Source organism: Peromyscus californicus, unplaced genomic scaffold, assembly GCF_007827085.1.
Source record: "Peromyscus californicus insignis strain IS unplaced genomic scaffold, ASM782708v3 Scaffold_3__1_contigs__length_106647218, whole genome shotgun sequence".
NCBI classification, from domain to species: Eukaryota; Metazoa; Chordata; class Mammalia; order Rodentia; family Cricetidae; genus Peromyscus; species Peromyscus californicus.
In genome coordinates, this window is record NW_026294551.1 from 65,001,170 (window position 1) to 65,027,342 (window position 26,173).

A 26,173-nucleotide genomic window follows, 5' to 3' on the forward strand; every position below is an offset into this window, starting at 1 on the left:
TAGGAGGCCAGCCTGGTCTACAAAGTGAGTTCCAGGACAGCCAGGGCTGTTAAACAGAGAAACTCTGTCTCAGTCACCCTCCAAAAGATACATTTGGGGAGCTCAGGAGGAGTATGTGGAGGAAGGAAGGAGTGGGAGTGATATAGATACAGGACTCATGGGAAGTTATCAAAAATAAAAAAGAACAAAAACCAACACATATTTATATTGTATACTCTTATTAGTTATTTATGATAGGGATTAACACCATGTATGTTACATGCCATACATCATACATGTGTGTGATGAATATATAATGAGTACATATATTTCTGTATCTGTACATAAATAAGTATGTATATATAACTAGCAAAAAGAAAATCTACATTTATGTTCTAAGACATAGAGAATTTACATCCTGCTTTTGCAGCGGGCTAAGAGTGAAATCACAGTCTTCATGTCAGTTTCCTCAGTGCTGGGGCCAGGTTAGATTCCCTGTGACAAACACACACAACCTCAGCAGTAACACCCACAACTTTCAAAGAGCAAGCCCCCTCACTTTAATAGTGAGCACACTGCAGAGAAATCCACGCTATAAACTCGGCGTCAGAAATTATTTCTGATCATCATGAGGATGACAAACAAAACTTCTGTGACTTCTTTGCAGACCTTTCCTGGGAGTCCATCGATTTACACTAACAGATTTGAGCAGGTGGAATGTGAGGCTAGCCAGAGCTTTATTCCCCTCAACCCCAATCCCACCACCACTGACAGGTCTTAGTCCATCCCATCCTTACCCAGCATATAAAGTAGACCTACCTTTTACAATCACGTGATGCTTTTTCACAAAGTTGTGCCGGCAAGATGATACAATTGATGCATTTTTCTCAACAAATACAATTGGCATTTTCTTCCTCTCTCAAAACAGGTTTTGTTTCTTCCTTTCTGTGTATCAAAACCATAGCCTCCTGTGAGCTAGGCAAGCTATGTACTAGTGAGCTGTGGGAGCCCATTTTCAGGTTCCTCCAGGCTTTACTCAGCAGATTTGCATAGAGAGGATGATGAGGACCACAGGCCTGAGTGCAGGTGTCTGAGATGGTCTGCACTTGGCTGTGCTGGAGGGAGGAGGTCTTTTGCTCCACCCCTTGGCCTCTCTATAAAAACCCTGGGGCAGAAACTTTCACGGCCTGTGGAATAGGTTCCAGGCCCTCTTGAGGCTATCCTTTTTTTCTATCTGTTTATCTCCACAATCTAAATCCTTCTATCTAATATTTCCTGCTGCTCGCACTCGAGAAAACTCTGGGGAGCTGTGAGGTTGGTGGGTAAACACCCCACACTGAGCCACTCCCAATCTTCTTCACATTATTAATCAATAAAACTCCAATGTACCCCTCTTCTAAGACAGTACCTATATGGTTAATACTGAATGTCAATTTGGCAGGATCTAGAATGCAAACAGACGTTTGGGCACATTTATGAGTGAGTTTCTCGACTTGGTTCAGTGCGGTTGGAAGATCCACTCTGAACGTGGATGGAATCATTCTATGGGCTGGGGTCTTGGGCTGAAAGAAAGGAAGAGTGTGCCAAGGAACGGTATCCATCTTTCTCTCTCTGCTTCCTGACTGTGGACACAATGTGGCCAGCTGCCCTGTGCTCCTGCTGTGATGACTTCCAGCAACGATGGCTGGACTGTCAAACTACGAGGCCAACATACCCTTCCTGGAACAACTGACATGAAAGCAGGTGTGCTGGGATGTGACACTGTAATGGTGGGAAGTGGGGGAGTAATTAGTGTCCTGAAAGAAGTGGAGGGCACAGGGCTGAGACAGTTAAAGGATGGCCTGACAGAAAGAGAGGTGACAGAATGCCGGGCAGCCTCTGTCTTAGATAAGCACACACACACACACACACACACACACACACACACACACACACACACACACAAAAACAACTGAGGGAAATGGGAAAGCTCCATGTGGAAGAGAGGAGGGTCCGCGTGTCTGGCCTGTAGAGTTAGAGGTGGCTGAAGAAGTTCAGATCCAATAGGGGACTGTGAATGCACAGAGTGGGAGGGGCCATGACTAGACATGACGCCATTGGGGGCAGTGTTGGTGAATCCCATTTCCAGTGGTGCAGAGTTCATTCCCCTCTCTTTAGACATCGGAGGAGAGGTCAGAGACCAGGCCTCTACCAGCCATGCTTTCAGACCTTGGACAAAAGCAAGCTCTTCTTCATTCCCCCAGGGATGCACTGCCACCCAAGACAGGGAAGAAGAAGAGAGGGGAAAGAGAGATGGGAAAACCAGGAGGCCTCTTAGAGAAACAATATCTATCAGAGGTGCAAAGATAACTGTGTGTCAAACGTGAGATTCTGTACAGTCAAAATAAGGAAATTACTTCTATATTGGGATCCCAGATAGTTCAGCTAATAAAATTAAACAAAGAGTAAAAAGCAAAATCCATTATGGAGTTTCCTGAGGGGTACACACATCAAGGAAGGTGGACCATTAACCTCAAGGAACTTGGAATCCAAAGCTCAGGTAAGCTCAACTTCGGGTAGACAGAACTGGGGAGAGGACCTCAGTTGTCTAGCCCTTCTGAGGAAGGATAATGTTATTTTCCAGAATTTCCCACAGAGTTTTCTTGGTTTGCATAGCAACTTCATCAAGCATATGTTTCTGTTGCATGTGTCTATGACGGCGAGAGTCAAAATAGCAACTGATGTAGTAGTTAAGACTTGTAAAGAAATATTGAGTTCTGGAATGATACAGCTCAGACACAGTCCAGCCATCTTGTTGGTCTCTCTGTGTAACCTGAGATGGCATGGCATACCTGGAACAAGCATCAGGCTGGCTCATATTCAGAGCCACCTGGTGGAGAGATCTCTCATCCACACCAAACATTTCTTGGAAGACCTTCTGACATTCTCCCAGATTATCTGGATTTGAGATTCCAAAACCTTTTAGATTATCCTCATCTATGCTCCTACTAATGGATTCTACTTTCTCATTAATAGTCTTCTTGCAGATTTGGAAAAGGGTTCCTAAGAGACCATCATGTCTGATGCTGGAGATGTCTTTTTTCAGTGTGTCTCTGAGCTTCGGGAAGTCATGTGATGAAGGATCAATGCTGGATACGAGAAATATGGGTGGCACCTTAACCCCCTCCTTCTGGAGGTTCTCCTGAATACTCTCCTGGATACTCCGCAGTAGCTGGGGTTCTGAGTGGGCACTTGTACCGAGGTCCCTGTCCAGCTTTGTCCAGACGACATAGAACCTCTTTCTCATTCTCTGCATGGCTTTGGCCAGCTTCACATGGTTTGAACTGAACTGCTCAGAAGCGATGATGATGATAAGGTCATATTTGTCAAACTCCATCTCCTCCAGGTAGTTCTCCATGCTCTGGGCTGTGACCCCTGTGCCAGGCAGGTCGCACAGGTCCACCTTGGGAAAGCTGGAGGAGAAGTAACAGGCTGGTTTCTGGGTGGTCCTCACCACCTCAGTGGGAGCTGAATCCTCCTCTTTATGTCCAATGAGCCTAAGGGCATTGATGAAGGATGACATGCCATTGCCAGAGTCCCCAGTCACAGCAATTTTCACTGTGCTTCTTGATACTTCCTGATTGATATCTTTGACTATGGAGACCACTTCTCCCAACTTTCCATCTTTCACAGCAGCCTCAATATTCTTGACAACTTCTACAGATAAAATACTGCTGTTTTTGTGAATGGGTATAGATTCCAAGAAGCATGTAAAATCTTTATTTTCGACAGACCCAACTGTCTCTTCCATGTTGGTGAGCAAAGGAGCAACCTGTAGATACATTAGGAAGGGAGTTAGGAGGGCTGTGAACACAGGCACCCACAGGAAAACACTGTTCCTTGTCCAGGCTTTCAGATCCACAGCCAGTCGACATCAAGACCTGCTGATTACAGACAGAACTAGCTGAGCCTCCTGTGCATGAGCACATTCTTGGTGTGCAAGGATAGTTCTGTAGCTGTTACTGCAACACTGAACCCCAAAGCTAAGCACTGCAATGTCAGGCAGTTCTCTTACTGGGTACAAATGTCCATACTCACCCCTTCCTGGTTGCCAGGACCACCGAGGAAGAGCATGCAGAGCAGGGAACAGCCTGTGGCAGCTCCCTGTCTGGAGGACCCACAAGTCTTCACTTGACTCAGCCTTGTGCTTCAGAGGCTGGTCATCCCTGTTGCACTCTGAAAAGTGCTTTCCTCTCCCCCGTGGCTTCAGTAGTTGAGGCAGAATAAACACACTGCTATATGTCAGGTTCAACAGCAAAGCCTCCCGGTTTCCAAATAATCTCATCTGGGTCTGGAGAGACCGCTCAGTGGTTAAGCGCACTGGCTGCTCTTGCAGAGGACCTGGGCTTGGTTCCCACCCCACTGGGTGGCTCATAAGCACCTCTGACTACAGTTCCAGGGATTCCAAAACCCTCTTCTGGACTCCAAGAATTCCTGCCTGCACATGTGCATATACAGACACTCAGGCACACATACACATAAAACTAAATCTTTAAAAAAGAATAAAAATTCCATCAATTTTAAGACAGCATGTGGGCTGTCTATTATCACTGCAGCTATTCTTATTAACATACAGACTGAAATTCTTCTGTGAACAGGTTTCTTTTTAATGTTTTGATTAGCACATATAATTTTTGGCTGTTTTTGTTTTGAGACAGTGTAGCCCTGGCTGACCTGAACTTGCTCTGTAGACCAGGCTGGCCTTGCACTCAGATCTGCCTGCCTCTACCTCCTCAATGCTGTGATTAAAGCATGCACCATCACGCTCAGCAATTTTCGTATACATTAATGATATAATACTGGGTTTTAGTATGACATTTGCACACATGAACATCATGTGTTTTTTATTGTATTCATGCCCACCCGTTCATTTTTCTAGCCCTCCCCCTGTTCCCAGTGATGTCTGTCCTCTTCCCAGCCTGTCCCCCTTCTACATTCATGGTTGTTTTTCATTATTTGTGGGTTTTTTTTCCCTTCTTTTTGGCCCAGTGAGTCTCATTTGAGTGTTTATAAAAGCAGGAGTGAGAATTGTCTTACAGCAGCATGTGCATTTTCTCAGTGGCTAGGGACTGACAAAAATGTCCCTCCTTCCTTCATCAACTATTTACTGTGTGTAAATCCTCAGGGAGGGGTGGGGACTCACCATACCCTCCCCTTTCCATAACAGGATGTCAACAGGCCCCGTCCTATGGTGATCTTGTACAAGTAACCACAGCTGCAGTGCGTTCAAAAGTGCCACCACTAAGCTAGTTCAGAAGTCAACATTTTACACACACACACACACACACACACACACACACAAACACACAAACCACTGACACACACACGAGCATGCTCTCTACAGTTTTTACATACTTCCCATGTCCTCTTCTAACCTATTCTTTGAGCCATGGGGACACTGATACAGAGATACAGATGACCTTCTTAGGGTAGGCCATTCAATCATGTTTCTGTTCTTGACTAAATCCTTGCCACGGCACTCAAGTATTTTGTGGGACAGGATTGGGAAACATAATTTTCCAACATCAAGGATGGAGGTGCGGGGCTTGGAGAGATGGCTCAGGGGTTAAGAGCACTTATTGCCTTTCCATAGGATGTAGGCTCCTTTCCCAGAATCTATATCAGGCGATCCACATCCTCCTGGAACTCCAATTCCAGAGGATCTGACGCCCTCTTCTGGGTTCCTGAGGCACTGTACAAATGTGCCTATGCTCCACACAGACACACATATGCACATGATTAAAAATGATACCAAGCTGGGCATGGTGGTGCATGTCTTTAATCCCAGCACTGGGAGGCAGAGGCAGGAGAGTGTCTGTGAGTTCTAGGCCAAACAGTGAGGGCTACATAGTGAGAGACCTTCCCAAAAAAAAAGGAAATTAATTTTTAAAAGATGGAAGATGTAGGATGATTAACCCATACCCGGCACAGGTAATCACTAGAGTGCTGGCCTTCTGGAGAGGACACTGAGACATATTAGTGTGAGGACAGGACTCCAACCATTTCACAGGACCACACCAAATCTTGAGATGCAAGACAGCAGCATATACCTTAACCACTGTTCTTAGATAAAGGCCCTACATGGGACAGGCATGTGCTGTTCCAGAATTTGGAGAGATTGATGGGACTCTTCCTCTTGAAATTTTATTTTCCTGTTTTGTGTGTGTAAAAGACTAAAAGCATTTGAAACTCAGCACCATATATTTGGGAAATTTCCTTGAGTCTCACATAGTTTTTCTGTCCTTTAAGAAGCTCCCTGCCATCTAGGTGGTGGCAGAGTATGCCTTTAATCCCAGCACTGAGCAAGGGAGGCAGAGGCAGGCAAATCTCTGTGAGTTCTAGGCCAGCATGGGCTACAGAGTGAGTTCCAGTATAGCCAGGACTACACAGAGAAACCCTGTTGAAAGAAAGAAGAAAGAAAGAAAGGAAGGAAGGAAGGAAGGAAGGAAGGAAGGAAGGAAGGAAGGAAGGAAGGAAGGGAGAAAGGAAGGAAGGAGGGAAGAAAGAGAAGAGAAGAGAAGAGAAAAGAAAAGAAAGAAGAAAAAAATCTCTCTTCCAGAATTACTCCTGAGTTCCATGAAATAACCAGACTGTGCCCAGGTGTTTTCCCTCGAAATCCAGGGCTCTTGTCTGTGGAAGGTGCTTCTCAGGCACCCTTAAGTTTTTGGTACTGGTTTCTTCTCCATACTCCCAGTGGGAGCATCCTCTGTCTCACTTGCTCATCTTCTGGGACGGGCTCTCCTGCCTGCAGCACACCACTGCTCCCCACAAACCTCTGTTCATCAGCCTGAGGGACTGGCTTTAGTCTCCACATGGAAAGAGTAGGCTGACACCCCATCCTGAGTCCCCAAAGCTGCTGGCTTGGTGAATTGTGGGCAAATTCCTAAATCCCTAGTTTTCTGCAGATAACTGGAGTAGCTGCCTTTTTCACTCCTGTGACAAAATACCAGGAGGAGTCCTGTAGAGCTGTTCATGTGGACAGCTACAGGAACCGTGGCTCAGACAGTGACCAGGCTTTGCCAAGAGGGAACCCTCAAGAGGTCAGTCTGGAGTTCAAGTGCCCACACTTCCCTATTTGAGGGCCCTGTTCAATTTATACCTCTGATGTCTCTGGTTCACCCCTGGGCACATGGGTCAGAGATCCATGTGGAGGATGAGGAACAGGCCCTCCTGGCCTCTGAAGGGAGCCCGACAAGCAAATTCACTGGAGAGAGACAGCCAGGCCTGGGAGGAGAATCAGACCCTGTGAGCCATGACTCAGGGATCTCCTAACATACTCACAGGAAGAGGTGCACTTCATAGAAGCCAGGGCATGCTCTCACACACATGCATGGATGCATGATTGCACAGGTACACACACACACACAACTGAATGAGGGGTTCTGCTGTGTGGTTCACATAGGCTACATGTGATTCTACTGGAATCAGTTGATTTGTATTTTATTTTATTTATTTATTTTTTAGATAGAGTCTCTCTATAGAGCCCTGGCTTTCCCGGAACACATTATGTAGACCAGGCTGGCCTCGAACTCACAGAGATCCATCTACCTCTGCCTCCTGAGACTGGAACTAAAGACATGTGCAATAATATCCAGAGACTTGTGTTTTATTATACTTATTCCAACTGCACAACTTTACTAAAAAGTTCCTGATGACCCACCCATATGTTGTGACTTAAGTAAAACAAAATAAAAACTATGGGTAATAGGGGGTGCAAGATGCTCGAAGCCCCTGTGAGGGTCAATTTCGGTTGCCTGCCTGACTGGACTGTACACACCTGAGGCATTAGTGAGGCCACCTTTATGTAGATCCCTGAGACAGTTTCCACAGAGGGTTACCTGAGGGAGCCAGACTCACCTTGGATGGAGACATTGCCATCACGGATTGGGGTCCGGAACTGGATAAAAAGACAAAGGGGTGAAATGAAGCTGAGCCCCAGCATGCACCTCTCTCTATGTCCAGACTGTGGAATCCTGAGATCAGCTGACTTGAGCCCCTGTGGCCACACCTTCCCCACCCTGCTGGGCTGCATCCTCTTAACAGGAGCCACATAAGCCTTCCTCCCTTAAGATGCTTCCTGTCAGCTGTGTTGTCAGAGCCCAGGACCCTAATGAAGACTGACCTTATCCATATGTGAAAATGCCATCATGAAACCTGATACTTTAAGAAATGTCTCCGTTTTTGCATTTATTTATTTATATGTGTGGCAGGTGTGTTGAGCATGGCAAATGCGCACGTAGAAGTCAGAGGACAGCCTGTGGGAGTCAGTTCTCTCCTTCTCCCATGTGGGTCCTTGGGATCAATCTCAGGTCATCAGGCTTGGGAGCAATCACTTCTACCCACTAAGCAAGCTCACTGGCCCACAACCCATTATTTTACGCAATTATTATAGACTAATAAAGAGTGTACATTTTAAAATGCAAATCGCAGTCTCACATCCACTGTGCTAGTCTAGAACTCCCTGTGTAACCTTGACCTGAATCTTCTGCCGCACTTCCCCAGTGCTATGCTGACACGTGTGGGCCACCTCACCCAGCCTGAGCCTCCATCAAAGGTACTGCAGAGACGGGGGAACCAGCCTAGACTAGCCACGGTTCTGAGCTGTCAGGGGCTTTTGTGAACATAGATCCTATCGCACCCTCAACCCCTCCTTTGTTCCTACACTCTTCACCATTAGGTCCACCCCAGGGGATCCACCCCAGGGTCCTCGGGAACAGCCTTGGACCCTGCGAGCATGCTCTGGGATGTATTTAAAGTGTGCAACACGGATACACACTCTAACGCTCCATGAAGGACTGAGCTAGTGACTGTGGTGTGCCAGTTTCTCTAATGCAGATGAAATACTTGAACTGGTTTTTGCCTTGTTTCGATGTTTCGGCTGTGTGTTTTAAAGGGGCCAGTGAGATGGCTTAGCAAGTAAACATACTTGCCAGCAAGTCTGACAACACGAGTTCAGTTGCAGAAAGAATCAGCCCCACAGGTTATCCCCTGACATCCACATGCACACAGACACAGACACACAAAGACACACACTGAATAAATAATTTTTAAAAAAACTGAACGGAATTATTAAATATATATATTATAATATGAATAGAAGATTTGCTTAGGACCTCAATCTTTCAAGTTTCCAGTCTCTGTGAGCTCTGAAAAGAGAACCAATGTGTTTACATAATCCTGGGACATCCCAATATTGCCAGTGGGAAGTTCTGATGCTGGACTCTGGCCAGTGGCTGAGAGATTGTGTGAAACCCCATCTGCTTTTTCTGAACTAGGCCTCCTAAGAAGACCCACAATCCAGGGATATGAGGTAAGAAAGGGGCACATTGCCTCTCTGCTGGTGGGTTGGAAAGACTCTTTTCAGCCAAAACACAAGGGACTGTGTGGTCCTGAAGAAGATCAGGGCAGGTGCCTGCTGCACACAATCCCTGAGAGGAACACCAGACTCCAGACTCTCATGCCCTGAGCAGTTTATAGGCCAAGCTGCACTTAGGAGCCTCTCACCTACCTGCTCAGAAGCCTTGTAAAACTGGAATCCAGGCCCAGGATGTTCAGGAGGAGACAGTCGAGCAGTGGAGGGCTGGGGTCCTCCTGGGAAGAGCGATAGAGGAGGGGAGCAGCTGAAGGGAAGCCTGAGCTCCTGGGCTTCCTCTCAGACCCTGCTCCACTTTGTACTCTGCTCCACACTGTACTCTGCTCCTCTCAGACCCTGCTCCACTCTGGACCTTGGTCCACTCTGGAAGCGGCTCCACTCTGTACTCTGCTCCACTCTGGACCGGGCTCCACTCCTCATTTGTAGGCAGGAGCCCTGCCTGCCTCCCCAGAGGGAGGAACCTGCTTCCAGAGCAGCTTTCAGTTTCTGTTCCTGGAAATGGCTGGTTTTCAGGATTCAGCAACACAGGCTCCAAACTCTTCCTGCAGTGATGGGGTGCAGGGTTCTGTCAGAGGGCCAGGCTTGAGGGTGGGAAGTCTGCCCAGGAACAGTGATATCCAAACTGCACTCAGAGCCTCCTGGTGAATCCTGCTTGCCTCCCTTTTTGGAGTCCCCTCTTGCTCAGAAAATAACACCTAACCCCTTCAAACCCTATGAACCCCAGCACTTAGAGAGCTGCAGACACTCAGGCACCAACCAGGAAGTCTGTTAGCTAGAGACTCACAGTGTGTCAGTAGGGCACCTGTCAGTGTCTGAGAAGAGCAGACTGGAGGTGCTGTGGCCTAGCAGTGGTGGCTGGGTTCTGACATTACATGCTTACAGTTAGTTATGCTTCAAACTCTCTTATGCTTTCTTGCCATAGTGACCACTATGCTCATTACATGGATGTGAGTGAGAACCGGCATTGTGTGTTTGTTCCCAGGGAGAGCTAAGCAAGTAACTAGTCACCCCAGATAGGCCACCAAGGGCTCCCAGAGAAGCGATTCCACCCAAGTCTAGTTTGCTAAACCAATGGGTTTCTTAGGGTTACAGGAACATAGGCTACTGGGGACGATGGGGGTCCAGCCCTTCAATAGTCCCCTCCCAACATTCAGGAAGAATCTACAACCAGCTGATAATTAATCTTTGATGATAAGAAATGAATCTTTATACACGAAACTCCTTAGTCCATACACTTTATTCTTCTGAGTCAGTTCTCTCTCTACACAGCTTCTATTCTGCTCTCATGCCTAGCCCCTGTCTTGCCTGATTTCTCTCTACATTTATCTGCTGTCCCCTCTAAGTTCTAATTCTCTCTTCCTAGTTCTGCCCCATCTAGGTTCTCATCCATCTAGTTCTTTCCCATATCAGCTCCTCTCCCATCTCATCTCTCTCATCTTGTTCTTCCCCATCTGGCTCTTCTTCATCTTCCATCTTGTTCCTCTAGTACTCTCCTTTAGTCCTTCAGTCTAGTTCTTCCCATCTAGTCCATTCCTCTCCAGTTCTTACCATCTAGTTCTTCCGTTCTCTTTTTTCCTCTCTCTCTCCTCCTCTCAGTCTCCTTATTCTCTCAGTTCTCCCCAAGTCTTTCAGGAATCCAGTTAAAACCCAAGCAATAGCAGTCCTCTGCCAGAGCAAGGTCACCAGGCTTGAATTCTTATGGCGTCATAAGGGTAGGTAAGAATTTTCCTCAGGCAGTGACTGTCAGGCTTTCTATTACAACCCCAAATGGGAGTGGTAAAAGAGGAGGTCAACTGAGTGCTAATGCCCGGTTAGTATCGCAAAGGGGATCTATGTGCTCAGTCTACATTCCTAGAAGTGGTTAGGTAAGAAGTTGGGGTCTATTAGTAAGGTTGTATAGGAAAGGAGGGTCTCACCCTAAATTGCACGAGAAATAAAGCTATCTGCCTGACCTAGAAGACAGGTGTTGTTTCAGTTTGGCCTTGGATGCTTGATAGGAAATTTAGATAAATACACTGTTGGCAGTTCTTGGAAGCACATATAGCATTACAAGAAAAACACTGGGGCCTGGAGTAATGGCTCAGAGGTTAAGAGGACTGGTTGCTGTATCTGAGGACCTGGGTTCAAGTCCAAACATTTGCCTAGTAGCTAACAACCATCTGTAACTCCAGTTCCAGAGCATCTGGCACCCTCTTCTGACTTCCTTGGGTACCAGGCACATGTGTGATGCACATACATAAGCATGCAAACAAAACACTCTTACAAATAAAATAAATAAGTTTTTTTTTTAAAAAAAGAAAATCATTGTAGGACCAGATAATATATATACAAAAGCTAAAATATCACCAGGACTTCTTAAGCCTTGGCTTGACATTCAGAAAAGTCCTTAACTTTTCCAAGTAGTACCTTTTGTGATAATAGCTGGATTCCATTACATTTTCCTGTGGCTTGCAGCAATAGGCAAAGGGCTACTTTCAGAAGCAGAGTGTTTCAGAGGCTACATCGATGCAAAGCCAATCCAGTGTGTGTCAAAGGTCATGAAAGCTGTATTCCTGGAGTTGCCTAGCAGCGCCACTGTTCAGAGACCCTTCTTCCCCAGAATTGCTATTTCTTATATAACGTTGTGGAGAGGGGCCTTGTGAATGTTGTTTACTTCTTGAGCCTGTGAGCATCCCAGGAGGGGACATGTCAGTTCTGCAGAAGTAACCCCTCTACAACCAGTAACTGTCTTCACAGCAGGACCTCCTTCCCAAGCTCTCAAGTGAAAGCAAGTCTATCCCTGAGCAGCCTTCCAATTCCCGGGCAATCAGAGCTCTTTCATAGTGTCTCTCTGTAGCTCATTCTGCTCTGTTTGGAGCACTATACTGAAAGCAGCTGCCTGTTCATGCTAAAGTGTTGCAGACTCTTCTGGGGAGATAATGTCTGAGGGTAGCCCTATATTTACACGTCAGACTAGCTGAGCCTCCTGCATAAGTTTACTTCTGTGTGTCAGTTCCTCCTTGGTAAATAAAGAGAGAAGACCCTGGGATATGATGTGTGGAGAGATGGCTGTCGTATGGGAGACCCTCCATGGTGGTGGAAATAGGTTTTGACACTTTTGATGTTACAAGTGAAATTTGAAAAATAGAATGTGTGTGTGGTGTGTGGGTGTGTGTGTATGCATGTGTGTGCACCATGGTGCTTGCCTGTATGTTTGTGTAAGAGATCAGAGATCAATGTCATGGGTCTTCCTCTATTACCCTCCACCTTATTTTCAGAGACAAGGTCTCTCACAGAACCTGGATGTTGCTGTTTTGACTAGACCAGCTGACCAGCAGGCTCCTGCGATCCACCTATCCCCACCAAATTCCTCACAGGCATGCACTACCACACCTGTTCTTTTATATAGATGGTAGATATTCAAAGTCAGGTCCTCCTGCTCGGTCAGTGGCATTTGGTCCTTTGAGAAATCTCTCCAGCCCTGAAACTTTATTCTTTTTTTTTTCTTTCCAAGATAGGGTTTCTCTGTGTAGTTTTGGTACCTGTCCCCGATCTCACTCTGTAGCTCAGGCTGTCCTCCAATTCACAGAGATCTGCCTGGCTCTGCCTCCGGAGTGCTGGATTTAAGGCATGTGTCACCATCGCAAGGCTAAACTTTATTCTTAAAAAGCCACCATAAGGGACTGGAGAGAGATCTCAGAGATCAAGAGTGTATACTGCTCTTGCAGAGGACCCAAGTTCTGTTCCCAGCACCTACCTCAGGATCCCAACTACCTCTCAACTCTAGCTGAAGGGAATCCAATGCCTTTGGCTCCCCTGGATATCCCTATTTATACAAACACACACACACACACACACACACACACACACACACACACACACACACACACACAAATTATATCTTTTTAAAAAATCCATTATTGCTGGGCAGTGATGGCACACTCCTTCAATCCCACCACTTGGGAGGCAGAGGCAGGCAGATTTCTGTGAGTTCAAGACCAGCCTGGTCTACAGAGCAAGTTCCAGGACAGCCAGGGCTACACAGAGAAATCCTCTCTCGGAAAACCAAAAAAAGGGGCTGGAGAGATGGCTCAATGGTTAAGAGCGCCGAACTCAGGTTCAGTTCCAAACACCCATATGGCAGCTAACAACTGTCTCTAACTCCAAAATCTGACACCTTCACACAGACGTACATGCAAAAATGCCAATGCACATAAAATAAAATAATTTTTTTTAATAAAGAAAACCAAAAATAAATGTATTATTAAAAACATCTGGGGAGTGGGCAGGCAGTGGTGGCTCACACCTTTAATCCCAGCACTCAGGAGGCAGAGGCAGGTGGATCTCTGTGAGTAGGAGGCCAGCCTGGTCTACAAAGTGAGTTCCAGGACAGCCAGGGCTGTTAAACAGAGAAACTCTGTCTCAGTCACCCTCCAAAAGATACATTTGGGAGCTCAGGAGGAGTATGTGGAGGAAGGAAGGAGTGGGAGTGATATAGATACAGGACTCATGGGAAGTTATCAAAAATAAAAAAGAACAAAAACCAACACATATTTATATTGTATACTCTTATTAGTTATTTATGATAAGGATTAACACCATGTATGTTACATGCCATACATCATACATGTGTGTGATGAATTTATAATGTGTACATATATTTCTGTATCTGTACATAAATAGGTCTGTATATACAACTAGCAAAAAGAAAATCTACACATATGTTCTAAGACATAGAGAGAATTTACACCCTGCTTTTGCAGCGGGCTAAGAGTGAAATCACAGTCAGCATGTCAGTTTCCTCAGTACTGGGGCCAGGTTAGATTCCCCATGACAAACACACACAACCTCAGCAGTAACACCCACAACTTTCAAAGAGCAAGCCCCCTCACTTTAACACTGAGCACACTGCAGCGAAATCCACGCTATAAACTCGGCATCAGAAATTATTTCTGAGCATCATGAGGATGACAAACAAAACTTCTCTGACTTCTTTGCAGACCTTTCCTGGGAGTCTATCGATTTACACGAACAGATTTGAGCAGGTGGAAAGTGAGGCTAGCCAGAGCTTTATCCCCTCAACCCCAATCCCACCACCACTGACAGGTCTTAGTCCATCCCATCCTTACCCAGCATATAAAGTAGACCTACCTTTTACATTTACATGATGCTCTTTCACAAAGTTGTGCCAGCAAGATGATACAGTTGATGCATTTTTCTCAACAAATACAATTGGCACTGTCTTCCTGTCTCAAAACAGGTTTTGTTTCTTTCTTTCTGGGTCTCAAAACCATAGCCTCCTGTGTGCTAGGCAAGCACTGGACTACTGAGCCACACCCAATCTTCTTCACACTATTAATCAATAAAACTCCAATACACCCCTCTGCTATCACAGTACCTTTCCTGTTAATACTGAATGTCAATTTGGCACGATCTAGAATGCAAACAGGCCTTTGGGCACATTTATGAGGGAGTTTCTCAACTTGGTTCAGTGCGGTTGGAAGATCCACTCTGAACGTGGATGGAATCGTTCTATGGGCTGGGGTCTTGGGCTGAAAGAAAGGAAGAGTGTGCCAAGGAACGGTATCCATCTTTCTCTCTCTGCTTCCTGACTGTGGACACAATGTGGCCAGCTGCCCTGTGCTCCTGCTGTGATGACTTTCAGCAACGATGGCTGGACTGTCAAACTACGAGGCCAACATACCCTTCCTGGAACAACTGACATGAAAGCAGGTGTGCTGGGATGTGACACTGTAATGGTGGGAAGTGGGGGAGTAATTAGTGTCCTGAAAGAAGTGGAGGGCACAGGGCTGAGACAGTTAAAGGATGGCCTGACGGAAAGAGAGGTGACAGAATGCCAGGCAGCCTCTGTCTTAGATAAAGACACACACACACACACACACACACACACACACACACACACACACACACACACACACACAAACTGAGGGAAATGGGAAAGCTCCATGTGGAAGAGAGGAGGGTCCGCGTGTCTGGCCTGTAGAGTTAGGGGTGGCTGAAGAAGTTCAGATCCAATAGGGGACTGGGAATGCACAGAGTGGGAGGGGCCATGACTAGACATGACGCCATTGGAGGCAGTGTTGGGTACTTAGAATTCTTCCTTTCAGCACTTGGTGAATCCCATTTCCAGTGGTGCAGAGTTCATTCCCCTCTCTTTACACATCAGAGGAGAGGTCAGAGACCAGGCCTCTACCAGCCATGCTTTCAGACCTTGGACAAAAGCAAGCTCTTCTTCATTCCCCCAGGGATGCACTGCCACCCAAGACAGGGAAGAAGAAGAGAGGGGAAAGAGAGATGGGAAAACCAGGAGGCCTCTTAGAGAAACAATATCTATCAGAGGTGCAAAGATAACTGTGTGTCAAACGTGAGATTCTGTACAGTCAAAATAAGGAAATTCTTCTATATTGGGATCCCAGATAGTTCAGCTAATAAAATTAAACAAAAGAGTACAAAGCAAAATCCATTATGGAGTTTCCTGAGGGGTACACACATCAAGGAAGGTGGACCATTAACCTCAAGGAACTTGGAATCCATAGCTCAGGTAAGCTCAACTTCGGGTAGACAGAGCTGGGGAGAGGACCTCAGTTGTCTAGCCCTTCTGAGGAAGGATAATGTTATTTCTCAGGATTTTCCACAGAATTTTCTTGGTTTGCTTAGCATCTTCATCAAGCATATGTTTCAGTTGAAAGCATCTAAGACGGCGAGAGTCAAAACAGCAAGTGAAGGAGTAAACACTTGTAAACACATATTGAGTTCCGGAACGACACAGCTCAGACACTGTCCAGCCATCTTGTTGGTCTCTCTGTGTAACCTGGGATGGCTTGGCATCCCTGGAACAAGCATCAGGCTGGCTCATATTCAGAGCCACCTGGTGGAGAGATCTCTCATCCACACCAAACATTTCTTGGAAGACCTTCTGACATTCTCCCAGATTATCTGGATTTGAGATTCCAAAACCTTTTAGATTATCCTCATCTATGCTCCTACTAATGGATTCTACTTTCTCATTAATAGTCTTCTCGCAGATTTGGAAAAGGGTTCCTAAGAGACCATCATGTCTGATGCTGGAGATGTCTTTTTTCAGTGTGTCTCTGAGCTTCAGGAAGTCATGTGATGAAGGATCAATGCTGGATACGAGAAATATGGGTGGCACCTTAACCCCCTCCTTCTGGAGGTTCTCCTGAATACTCTCCTGGATACTCCGCAGTAGCTGGGGTTCTGAGTGGGCACTTGTACCGAGGTCCCTGTCCAGCTTTGTCCAGACGACATAGAACCTCTTTCTCAACCTCTGCATGGCTTTGGCCAGCCTCACATGGTTTGAACTGAACTGCTCAGAAGCGATGATGATGATAAGGTCATATTTGTCAAACTCCATCTCCTCCAGGTAGTTCTCCATGCTCTGGGCTGTGACCCCTGTGCCAGGCAGGTCCCACAGGTCCACATTGGGAAAGCTGGAGGAGAAGTAACAGGTTGGCTTCTGGGTGGTCCTCACCACCTCAGTGGGAGCTGAATCCTCCTCTTTATGTCCAGTGAGCCTAAGGGCATTGATGAAGGATGACATGCCATTGCCAGAGTCCCCAGTCACGGCAATTTTCACTGTGCTTCTTGATACTTCCTGATTGATATCTTTGACTATGGAGACCACTTCTCCCAACTTTCCATCTTTCACAGCAGCCTCAATATTCTTGACCACTTCTACAGATAAAATACTGCTGTTTTTGTGAATGGGTATAGCATCGGAGAAGCATGTAAATTCTTTATTTTCGACAGACCCAACTGTCTCTTCCATGTTGGTGAGCAATGGAGCAACCTGTAGATACATTAGGAAGGGAGTTAGGAGGGCTGTGAACACAGGCACCCACAGGAAAACACTGTTCCTTGTCCAGGCTTTCAGATCCACAGCCAGTCGACATCAAGACCTGCTGATTACAGACAGAACTAGCTGAGCCTCCTGTGCATGAGCACATTCTTGGTGTGCAAGGATAGTTCTGTAGCTGTTACTGCAACACTGAACCCCAAAGCTAAGCACTGCAATGTCAGGCAGTTCTCTTACTGGGTACAAATGTCCATACTCACCCCTTCCTGGTTGCCAGGACCACCGAGGAAGAGCATGCAGAGCAGGGAACAGCCTGTGGCAGCTCCCTGTCTGGAGGACCCACAAGTCTTCACTTGACTCAGCCTTGTGCTTCAGAGGCTGGTCATCCCTGTTGCACTCTGAAAAGTGCTTTCCTCTCCCCCGTGGCTTCAGTAGTTGAGGCAGAATAAACACACTGCTATATGTCAGGTTCAACAGCAAAGCCTCCCGGTTTCCAAATAATCTCATCTGGGTCTGGAGAGACCGCTCAGTGGTTAAGCGCACTGGCTGCTCTTGCAGAGGACCTGGGCTTGGTTCCCACCCCACTGGGTGGCTCATAAGCACCTCTGACTACAGTTCCAGGGATTCCAAAACCCTCTTCTGGACTCCAAGAATTCCTGCCTGCACATGTGCATATACAGACACTCAGGCACACATACACATAAAACTAAATCTTTAAAAAAGAATAAAAATTCCATCAATTTTAAGACAGCATGTGGGCTGTCTATTATCACTGCAGCTATTCTTATTAACATACAGACTGAAATTCTTCTGTGAACAGGTTTCTTTTTAATGTTTTGATTAGCACATATAATTTTTGGCTGTTTTTGTTTTGAGACAGTGTAGCCCTGGCTGACCTGAACTTGCTCTGTAGACCAGGCTGGCCTTGCACTCAGATCTGCCTGCCTCTACCTCCTCAATGCTGTGATTAAAGCATGCACCATCACGCTCAGCAATTTTCGTATACATTAATGATATAATACTGGGTTTTAGTATGACATTTGCACACATGAACATCATGTGTTTTTTATTGTATTCATGCCCACCCGTTCATTTTTCTAGCCCTCCCCCTGTTCCCAGTGATGTCTGTCCTCTTCCCAGCCTGTCCCCCTTCTACATTCATGGTTGTTTTTCATTATTTGTGGGTTTTTTTTTCCCTTCTTTTTGGCCCAGTGAGTCTCATTTGAGTGTTTATAAAAGCAGGAGTGAGAATTGTCTTACAGCAGCATGTGCATTTTCTCAGTGGCTAGGGACTGACAAAAATGTCCCTCCTTCCTTCATCAACTATTTACTGTGTGTAAATCCTCAGGGAGGGGTGGGGACTCACCATACCCTCCCCTTTCCATAACAGGATGTCAACAGGCCCCGTCCTGTGGTGATCTTGTACAAGTAACCACAGCTGCAGTGGGTTCAAAAGTGCCACCACTAAGCTAGTTCAGAAGTCAACATTTTACACACACACACACACACACACACACACACACACACAAACACACACAACCACTGACACACACACGAGCATGCTCTCTACAGTTTTTACATACTTCCCATGTCCTCTTCTAACCTATTCTTTGAGCCATGGGGACACTGATACAGAGATACAGATGACCTTCTTAGGGTAGGCCATTCAATCATGTTTCTGTTCTTGACTAAATCCTTGCCACGGCACTCAAGTATTTTGTGGGACAGGATTGGGAAACATAATTTTCCAACATCAAGGATGGAGGTTTGGGGGTTGGAGAGATGGCTCAGGGGTTAAGAGCACTTATTGCCTTTCCATAGGATGTAGGCTCCTTTCCCAGCATCTATATCAGGCGATCCACATCCTCCTGGAACTCCAATTCCAGAGGATCTGACGCCCTCTTCTGGGTTCCTGAGGCACTGTACAAATGTGCCTATGCTCCACACAGACACACATATGCACATGATTAAAAATGATACCAAGCTGGGCATGGTGGTGCATGTCTTTAATCCCAGCACTGGGAGGCAGAGGCAGGAGAGTGTCTGTGAGTTCTAGGCCAAACAGTGAGGGCTACATAGTGAGAGACCTTCCCAAAAAAAAAAGGAAATTAATTTTTAAAAGATGGAAGATGTAGGATGATTAACCCATACCCGGCACAGGTAATCACTAGAGTGCTGGCCTTCTGGAGAGGACACTGAGACATATTAGTGTGAGGACAGGACTCCAACCATTTCACAGGACCACACCAAATCTTGAGATGCAAGACAGCAGCATATACCTTAACCACTGTTCTTAGATAAAGGCCCTACATGGGACAGGCATGTGCTGTTCCAGAATTTGGAGAGATTGATGGGACTCTTCCTCTTGAAATTTTATTTTCCTGTTTTGTGTGTGTAAAAGACTAAAAGCATTTGAAACTCAGCACCATATATTTGGGAAATTTCCTTGAGTCTCACATAGTTTTTCTGTCCTTTAAGAAGCTCCCTGCCATCTAGGTGGTGGCAGAGTATGCCTTTAATCCCAGCACTGAGCAAGGGAGGCAGAGGCAGGCAAATCTCTGTGAGTTCTAGGCCAGCATGGGCTACAGAGTGAGTTCCAGTATAGCCAGGACTACACAGAGAAACCCTGTTGAAAGAAAGAAGAAAGAAAGAAAGGAAGGAAGGAAGAAGGAAGGAAGGAAGGAAGGAAAGAAGGAAGGAAGGAAGGAAGGAAGGGAGAAAGGAAGGAAGGAGGGAAGAAAGAGAAGAGAAGAGAAGAGAAAAGAAAAGAAAGAAGAAAAAAATCTCTCTTCCAGAATTACTCCTGAGTTCCATGAAATAACCAGACTGTGCCCAGGTGTTTTCCCTCGAAATCCAGGGCTCTTGTCTGTGGAAGGTGCTTCTCAGGCACCCTTAAGTTTTTGGTACTGGTTTCTTCTCCATACTCCCAGTGGGAGCATCCTCTGTCTCACTTGCTCATCTTCTGGGACGGGCTCTCCTGCCTGCAGCACACCACTGCTCCCCACAAACCTCTGTTCATCAGCCTGAGGGACTGGCTTTAGTCTCCACATGGAAAGAGTAGGCTGACACCCCATCCTGAGTCCCCAAAGCTGCTGGCTTGGTGAATTGTGGGCAAATTCCTAAATCCCTAGTTTTCTGCAGATAACTGGAGTAGCTGCCTTTTTCACTCCTGTGACAAAATACCAGGAGGAGTCCTGTAGAGCTGTTCATGTGGACAGCTACAGGAACCGTGGCTCAGACAGTGACCAGGCTTTGCCAAGAGGGAACCCTCAAGAGGTCAGTCTGGAGTTCAAGTGCCCACACTTCCCTATTTGAGGGCCCTGTTCAATTTATACCTCTGATGTCTCTGGTTCACCCCTGGGCACATGGGTCAGAGATCCATGTGGAGGATGAGGAACAGGCCCTCCTGGCCTCTGAAGGGAGCCCGACAAGCAAATTCACTGGAGAGAGACAGCCAGGCCTGGGAGGAGAATCAGACCCTGTGAGCCATGACTCAGGGATCTCCTAACATACTCACAGGAAGAGGTGCACTTCATAGAAGCCAGGGCATGCTCTCACACACATGCATGCATGCATGATTGCACAGGTACACACACACACACAACTGAATGAGGGGTTCTGCTGTGTGGTTCACATAGGCTACATGTGATTCTACTGGAATCAGTTGATTTGTATTTTATTTTATTTATTTATTTTTTAGATAGAGTCTCTCTATAGAGCCCTGGCTTTCCCGGAACACATTATGTAGACCAGGCTGGCCTCGAACTCACAGAGATCCATCTACCTCTGCCTCCTGAGACTGGAACTAAAGACATGTGCAATAATATCCAGAGACTTGTGTTTTATTATACTTATTCCAACTGCACAACTTTACTAAAAAGTTCCTGATGACCCACCAATATGTTGTGACTTAAGTAAAACAAAATAAAAACTATGGGTAATAGGGGGTGCAAGATGCTCGAAGCCCCTGTGAGGGTCAATTTCGGTTGCCTGCCTGACTGGACTGTACACACCTGAGGCATTAGTGAGGCCACCTTTATGTAGATCCCTGAGACAGTTTCCACAGAGGGTTACCTGAGGGAGCCAGACTCACCTTGGATGGAGACATTGCCATCACGGATTGGGGTCCGGAACTGGATAAAAAGACAAAGGGATGAAATGAAGCTGAGCCCCAGCATGCACCTCTCTCTATGTCCAGACTGTGGAATCCTGAGATCAGCTGACTTGAGCCCCTGTGGCCACACCTTCCCCACCCTGCTGGGCTGCATCCTCTTAACAGGAGCCACATAAGCCTTCCTCCCTTAAGATGCTTCCTGTCAGCTGTGTTGTCAGAGCCCAGGACCCTAATGAAGACTGACCTTATCCATATGTGAAAATGCCATCATGAAACCTGATACTTTAAGAAATGTCTCCGTTTTTGCATTTATTTATTTATATGTGTGGCAGGTGTGTTGAGCATGGCAAATGCGCACGTAGAAGTCAGAGGACAGCCTGTGGGAGTCAGTTCTCTCCTTCTCCCATGTGGGTCCTTGGGATCAATCTCAGGTCATCAGGCTTGGGAGCAATCACTTCTACCCACTAAGCAAGCTCACTGGCCCACAACCCATTATTTTACGCAATTATTATAGACTAATAAAGAGTGTACATTTTAAAATGCAAATCGCAGTCTCACATCCACTGTGCTAGTCTAGAACTCCCTGTGTAACCTTGACCTGAATCTTCTGCCGCACTTCCCCAGTGCTATGCTGACACGTGTGGGCCACCTCACCCAGCCTGAGCCTCCATCAAAGGTACTGCAGAGATGGGGGAACCAGCCTAGACTAGCCACGGTTCTGAGCTGTCAGGGGCTTTTGTGAACATAGATCCTATCGCACCCTCAACCCCTCCTTTGTTCCTACACTCTTCACCATTAGGTCCACCCCAGGGGATCCACCCCAGGGTCCTCGGGAACAGCCTTGGACCCTGCGAGCATGCTCTGGGATGTATTTAAAGTGTGCAACACGGATACACACTCTAACGCTCCATGAAGGACTGAGCTAGTGACTGTGGTGTGCCAGTTTCTCTAATGCAGATGAAATACTTGAACTGGTTTTTGCCTTGTTTCGATGTTTCGGCTGTGTGTTTTAAAGGGGCCAGTGAGATGGCTTAGCAAGTAAACATACTTGCCAGCAAGTCTGACAACACGAGTTCAGTTGCAGAAAGAATCAGCCCCACAGGTTATCCCCTGACATCCACATGCACACAGACACAGACACACAAAGACACACACTGAATAAATAATTTTTAAAAAAACTGAACGGAATTATTAAATATATATATTATAATATGAATAGAAGATTTGCTTAGGACCTCAATCTTTCAAGTTCCAGTCTCTGTGAGCTCTGAAAAGAGAACCAATGTGTTTACATAATCCTGGGACATCCCAATATTGCCAGTGGGAAGTTCTGATGCTGGACTCTGGCCAGTGGCTGAGAGATTGTGTGAAACCCCATCTGCTTTTTCTGAACTAGGCCTCCTAAGAAGACCCACAATCCAGGGATATGAGGTAAGAAAGGGGCACATTGCCTCTCTGCTGGTGGGTTGGAAAGACTCTTTTCAGCCAAAACACAAGGGACTGTGTGGTCCTGAAGAAGATCAGGGCAGGTGCCTGCTGCACACAATCCCTGAGAGGAACACCAGACTCCAGACTCTCATGCCCTGAGCAGTTTATAGGCCAAGCTGCACTTAGGAGCCTCTCACCTACCTGCTCAGAAGCCTTGTAAAACTGGAATCCAGGCCCAGGATGTTCAGGAGGAGACAGTCGAGCAGTGGAGGGCTGGGGTCCTCCTGGGAAGAGCGATAGAGGAGGGGAGCAGCTGAAGGGAAGCCTGAGCTCCTGGGCTTCCTCTCAGACCCTGCTCCACTTTGTACTCTGCTCCACACTGTACTCTGCTCCTCTCAGACCCTGCTCCACTCTGGACCTTGGTCCACTCTGGAAGCGGCTCCACTCTGTACTCTGCTCCACTCTGGACCGGGCTCCACTCCTCATTTGTAGGCAGGAGCCCTGCCTGCCTCCCCAGAGGGAGGAACCTGCTTCCAGAGCAGCTTTCAGTTTCTGTTCCTGGAAATGGCTGGTTTTCAGGATTCAGCAACACAGGCTCCAAACTCTTCCTGCAGTGATGGGGTGCAGGGTTCTGTCAGAGGGCCAGGCTTGAGGGTGGGAAGTCTGCCCAGGAACAGTGATATCCAAACTGCACTCAGAGCCTCCTGGTGAATCCTGCTTGCCTCCCTTTTTGGAGTCCCCTCTTGCTCAGAAAATAACACCTAACCCCTTCAAACCCTATGAACCCCAGCACTTAGAGAGCTGCAGACACTCAGGCACCAACCAGGAAGTCTGTTAGCTAGAGACTCACAGTGTGTCAGTAGGGCACCTGTCAGTGTCTGAGAAGAGCAGACTGGAGGTGCTGTGGCCTAGCAGTGGTGGCTGGGTTCTGACATTACATGCTTACAGTTAGTTATGCTTCAAACTCTCTTATGCTTTCTTGCCATAGTGACCACTATGCTCATTACATGGATGTGAGTGAGAACCGGCATTGTGTGTTTGTTCCCAGGGAGAGCTAAGCAAGTAACTAGTCACCCCAGATAGGCCACCAAGGGCTCCCAGAGAAGCGATTCCACCCAAGTCTAGTTTGCTAAACCAATGGGTTTCTTAGGGTTACAGGAACATAGGCTACTGGGGACGATGGGGGTCCAGCCCTTCAATAGTCCCCTCCCAACATTCAGGAAGAATCTACAACCAGCTGATAATTAATCTTTGATGATAAGAAATGAATCTTTATACACGAAACTCCTTAGTCCATACACTTTATTCTTCTGAGTCAGTTCTCTCTCTACACAGCTTCTATTCTGCTCTCATGCCTAGCCCCTGTCTTGCCTGATTTCTCTCTACATTTATCTGCTGTCCCCTCTAAGTTCTAATTCTCTCTTCCTAGTTCTGCCCCATCTAGGTTCTCATCCATCTAGTTCTTTCCCATATCAGCTCCTCTCCCATCTCATCTCTCTCATCTTGTTCTTCCCCATCTGGCTCTTCCTCATCTTCCATCTTGTTCCTCTAGTACTCTCCTTTAGTCCTTCAGTCTAGTTCTTCCCATCTAGTCCATTCCTCTCCAGTTCTTACCATCTAGTTCTTCCGTTCTCTTTTTTCCTCTCTCTCTCCTCCTCTCAGTCTCCTTATTCTCTCAGTTCTCCCCAAGTCTTTCAGGAATCCAGTTAAAACCCAAGCAATAGCAGTCCTCTGCCAGAGCAAGGTCACCAGGCTTGAATTCTTATGGCGTCATAAGGGTAGGTAAGAATTTTCCTCAGGCAGTGACTGTCAGGCTTTCTATTACAACCCCAAATGGGAGTGGTAAAAGAGGAGGTCAACTGAGTGCTAATGCCCGGTTAGTATCGCAAAGGGGATCTATGTGCTCAGTCTACATTCCTAGAAGTGGTTAGGTAAGAAGTTGGGGTCTATTAGTAAGGTTGTATAGGAAAGGAGGGTCTCACCCTAAATTGCACGAGAAATAAAGCTATCTGCCTGACCTAGAAGACAGGTGTTGTTTCAGTTTGGCCTTGGATGCTTGATAGGAAATTTAGATAAATACACTGTTGGCAGTTCTTGGAAGCACATATAGCATTACAAGAAAAACACTGGGGCCTGGAGTAATGGCTCAGAGGTTAAGAGGACTGGTTGCTGTATCTGAGGACCTGGGTTCAAGTCCAAACATTTGCCTAGTAGCTAACAACCATCTGTAACTCCAGTTCCAGAGCATCTGGCACCCTCTTCTGACTTCCTTGGGTACCAGGCACATGTGTGATGCACATACATAAGCATGCAAACAAAACACTCTTACAAATAAAATAAATAAGTTTTTTTTTTAAAAAAAGAAAATCATTGTAGGACCAGATAATATATATACAAAAGCTAAAATATCACCAGGACTTCTTAAGCCTTGGCTTGACATTCAGAAAAGTCCTTAACTTTTCCAAGTAGTACCTTTTGTGATAATAGCTGGATTCCATTACATTTTCCTGTGGCTTGCAGCAATAGGCAAAGGGCTACTTTCAGAAGCAGAGTGTTTCAGAGGCTACATCGATGCAAAGCCAATCCAGTGTGTGTCAAAGGTCATGAAAGCTGTATTCCTGGAGTTGCCTAGCAGCGCCACTGTTCAGAGACCCTTCTTCCCCAGAATTGCTATTTCTTATATAACGTTGTGGAGAGGGGCCTTGTGAATGTTGTTTACTTCTTGAGCCTGTGAGCATCCCAGGAGGGGACATGTCAGTTCTGCAGAAGTAACCCCTCTACAACCAGTAACTGTCTTCACAGCAGGACCTCCTTCCCAAGCTCTCAAGTGAAAGCAAGTCTATCCCTGAGCAGCCTTCCAATTCCCGGGCAATCAGAGCTCTTTCATAGTGTCTCTCTGTAGCTCATTCTGCTCTGTTTGGAGCACTATACTGAAAGCAGCTGCATGTTCATGCTAAAGTGTTGCAGACTCTTCTGGGGAGATAATGTCTGAGGGTAGCCCTATATTTACACGTCAGACTAGCTGAGCCTCCTGCATAAGTTTACTTCTGTGTGTCAGTTCCTCCTTGGTAAATAAAGAGAGAAGACCCTGGGATATGATGTGTGGAGAGATGGCTGTCGTATGGGAGACCCTCCATGGTGGTGGAAATAGGTTTTGACACTTTTGATGTTACAAGTGAAATTTGAAAAATAGAATGTGTGTGTGGTGTGTGGGTGTGTGTGTATGCATGTGTGTGCACCATGGTGCTTGCCTGTATGTTTGTGTAAGAGATCAGAGATCAATGTCATGGGTCTTCCTCTATTACCCTCCACCTTATTTTCAGAGACAAGGTCTCTCACAGAACCTGGATGTTGCTGTTTTGACTAGACCAGCTGACCAGCAGGCTCCTGCGATCCACCTATCCCCACCAAATTCCTCACAGGC

General features: G+C 46.5%; 2 protein-coding genes across 4 annotated transcripts; both read right to left on the minus strand.

Annotated features, from left to right (window-relative positions):
* Nucleotides 1-233: 233 nt before the first annotated feature.
* On the minus strand, nucleotides 234-9,899 carry LOC128122855 (immunity-related GTPase family M protein 1-like). 2 transcript variants are annotated; one of them, XM_052758627.1, is made up of 3 exons: nucleotides 9,527-9,899; nucleotides 7,876-7,915; nucleotides 234-3,790 (listed from the first exon to the last, which is right to left on the minus strand). In XM_052758627.1, the coding sequence occupies exons 2-3, from the start codon at nucleotides 7,894-7,896 to the stop codon at nucleotides 2,567-2,569; spliced, it is 1,245 nt and encodes a 414-aa protein (XP_052614587.1). In that variant the 5' UTR covers nucleotides 7,897-7,915; nucleotides 9,527-9,899; the 3' UTR covers nucleotides 234-2,566. The 2 variants fall into 2 exon arrangements, with proteins under 2 accessions (XP_052614587.1, XP_052614588.1); XM_052758628.1 differs by lacking the exon at nucleotides 7,876-7,915 and having other exon boundaries at nucleotides 9,527-9,898.
* Nucleotides 9,900-15,857: 5,958 nt separating this feature from the next.
* LOC128121838 (immunity-related GTPase family M protein 1-like) lies at nucleotides 15,858-23,547 on the minus strand. Of its 2 annotated transcripts, XM_052756872.1 has the most exons (3): nucleotides 22,951-23,547; nucleotides 21,301-21,340; nucleotides 15,858-17,201 (listed from the first exon to the last, which is right to left on the minus strand). In XM_052756872.1, exons 2-3 carry the CDS (start codon nucleotides 21,319-21,321, stop codon nucleotides 15,981-15,983), a joined length of 1,242 nt encoding a protein of 413 aa, XP_052612832.1. In that variant the 5' UTR covers nucleotides 21,322-21,340; nucleotides 22,951-23,547; the 3' UTR covers nucleotides 15,858-15,980. The 2 variants fall into 2 exon arrangements, with proteins under 2 accessions (XP_052612832.1, XP_052612833.1); XM_052756873.1 differs by lacking the exon at nucleotides 21,301-21,340 and having other exon boundaries at nucleotides 22,951-23,328.
* Between the last annotated feature and the right edge of the window lie 2,626 nt (nucleotides 23,548-26,173).